The sequence below is a fragment of the Gekko japonicus genome, unplaced genomic scaffold, assembly GCF_001447785.1.
Source record: "Gekko japonicus isolate JY-2015 unplaced genomic scaffold, Gekko_japonicus_V1.1 scaffold6175, whole genome shotgun sequence".
Lineage (NCBI taxonomy): Eukaryota > Metazoa > Chordata > Lepidosauria > Squamata > Gekkonidae > Gekko > Gekko japonicus.
Window position 1 is genome coordinate 32,984 of NW_015167242.1, and position 1,465 is coordinate 34,448.

Here is a 1,465-nt window from a genome sequence, read left to right on the forward strand (position 1 = left end):
TTCAGCAGGGTTCTTCTGATGCCAAAAAGCCTGCCCCCCTCCCCCCAATCTCTGTATTCTGGAGATAAGTTATGATTTCCAGGAGACCTCTAGGCCTCACCTGGAGGTTGGTAACCCGTACTGTTTTCTTCTCCCTGTTGGGGAACCTCTGCACACGTAATCCAAGACAGGCTTGGAACTGAACCAAGGGTAAAGAACCTGATTTGGTGAGCCTTGTCCAGGGCTCTTTTTGTAGAAAAAGCCCAGCAGGAACTCATTAGCATAATAGGCCACACCCAACAGCAGGGACTCATTAGCATATTGGGCCACACCCCTGACAGCACAGCTCATTAGCACATTAGGCCGCACCCCCATGTTACCAGAAGTGTGGTCATCCAGCCACACCCACCTTTTGCTTCTTATTCTGTTTACCTTGTTTGTTGTCAAAACCCAGGGCCTTTTTTTGTAGCAGGAACTCCTTTGCATGTTAGGCCACACACCCATAATGTAGCCAATCCTAATGAGTTTCTGCTATTTCCTAATGGGTTTCTGCTGTTGGGTGTGGCCTATTATGCTAATGAGTTCCTGCTGGGCGTGGCCAACTCAGGAGCCAGCCGGAACTCCGTCCCTGTGCGTTCCTGCCCCAAAATAGCCCTGCTTGTGACACAGAAGAAACCATTCCCGTCTCCCCAGTGATCCCCCCCCCCCACTTACCTGAGCAGGGTTCATGATGGATCTTTCCCCCTCACCATACAGAGATACTGAAGAAGACATCGAGGGTTTCTTACCACTGCTGCCTGGATGGGTGAAAAAGACAATCAGAGAAGCCAATGTTGGAGCAGGCCAACGGCCCCTCCAGTCCAACACTCTATCATACATATGGTGGAAAACAATTTTTTTGCCACACGTTTAATTTCTGTTCCAGTCCCCAGAGCAGTGTTCCCTCTAAGCTGAGTTAGTGTGAGCTAGCTCAGTTTTTTAGCCTCCGGCTCACACATTTTTTGGAAGGGATGGGCTCCAGAGCAAACTGATTTATGCAGCAGCCAAATCACTCGCTAACAACTTTAATGCCAGTCGCTCACAAAGTTGAATTTTTGCTCACAAAACCCCACACCTTAGAGGGAACATCGCCCCAGAGTGACTCTCTCTCCAGGTTTGTTTCAGAGCACAACTCGAGATCCCGGGGTTAAGAACATATTCAAGATCCTGGGCAGTGTTCCCTCTAAGCTGAGTTGGTGTGAGCCAGCTCACAGTTTTTTTAGCCTCCAGCTCACACATTTTTCCTCCTCGCTCAAGGAAGGAGGGCTGCAGCGCCAACTAATTCACACAGCAGCCAAATCTCCTGCTCACAACTTTAATGCCAGGAGGAGCTGACAAAGTAGAATCTTTGCTCACAAGACTCCACAGCTTAGAGGGAGCATTGATCCTGGGGTTAAGGACATACTCGAGTTCTGGTCTCTTGGGAGAGGGAGAAAAAGTTCTCTTC

General features: G+C 49.3%; 1 protein-coding gene across 1 annotated transcript in view; it reads right to left on the reverse strand.

Moving 5' to 3' along the window:
- Positions 1–759, reverse strand: part of LOC107112117 (zinc finger protein 208-like) — a 26,860-nt gene extending 26,101 nt beyond the window's left edge. Inside the window, exon 1 of the mRNA XM_015413191.1 lies at positions 694–759. Coding sequence (XP_015268677.1) covers positions 694–753 — 60 coding nt within the window. The 5' untranslated portion in view covers positions 754–759. The remainder of the gene's footprint in view (positions 1–693) is intronic.
- Between the last annotated feature and the right edge of the window lie 706 nt (positions 760–1,465).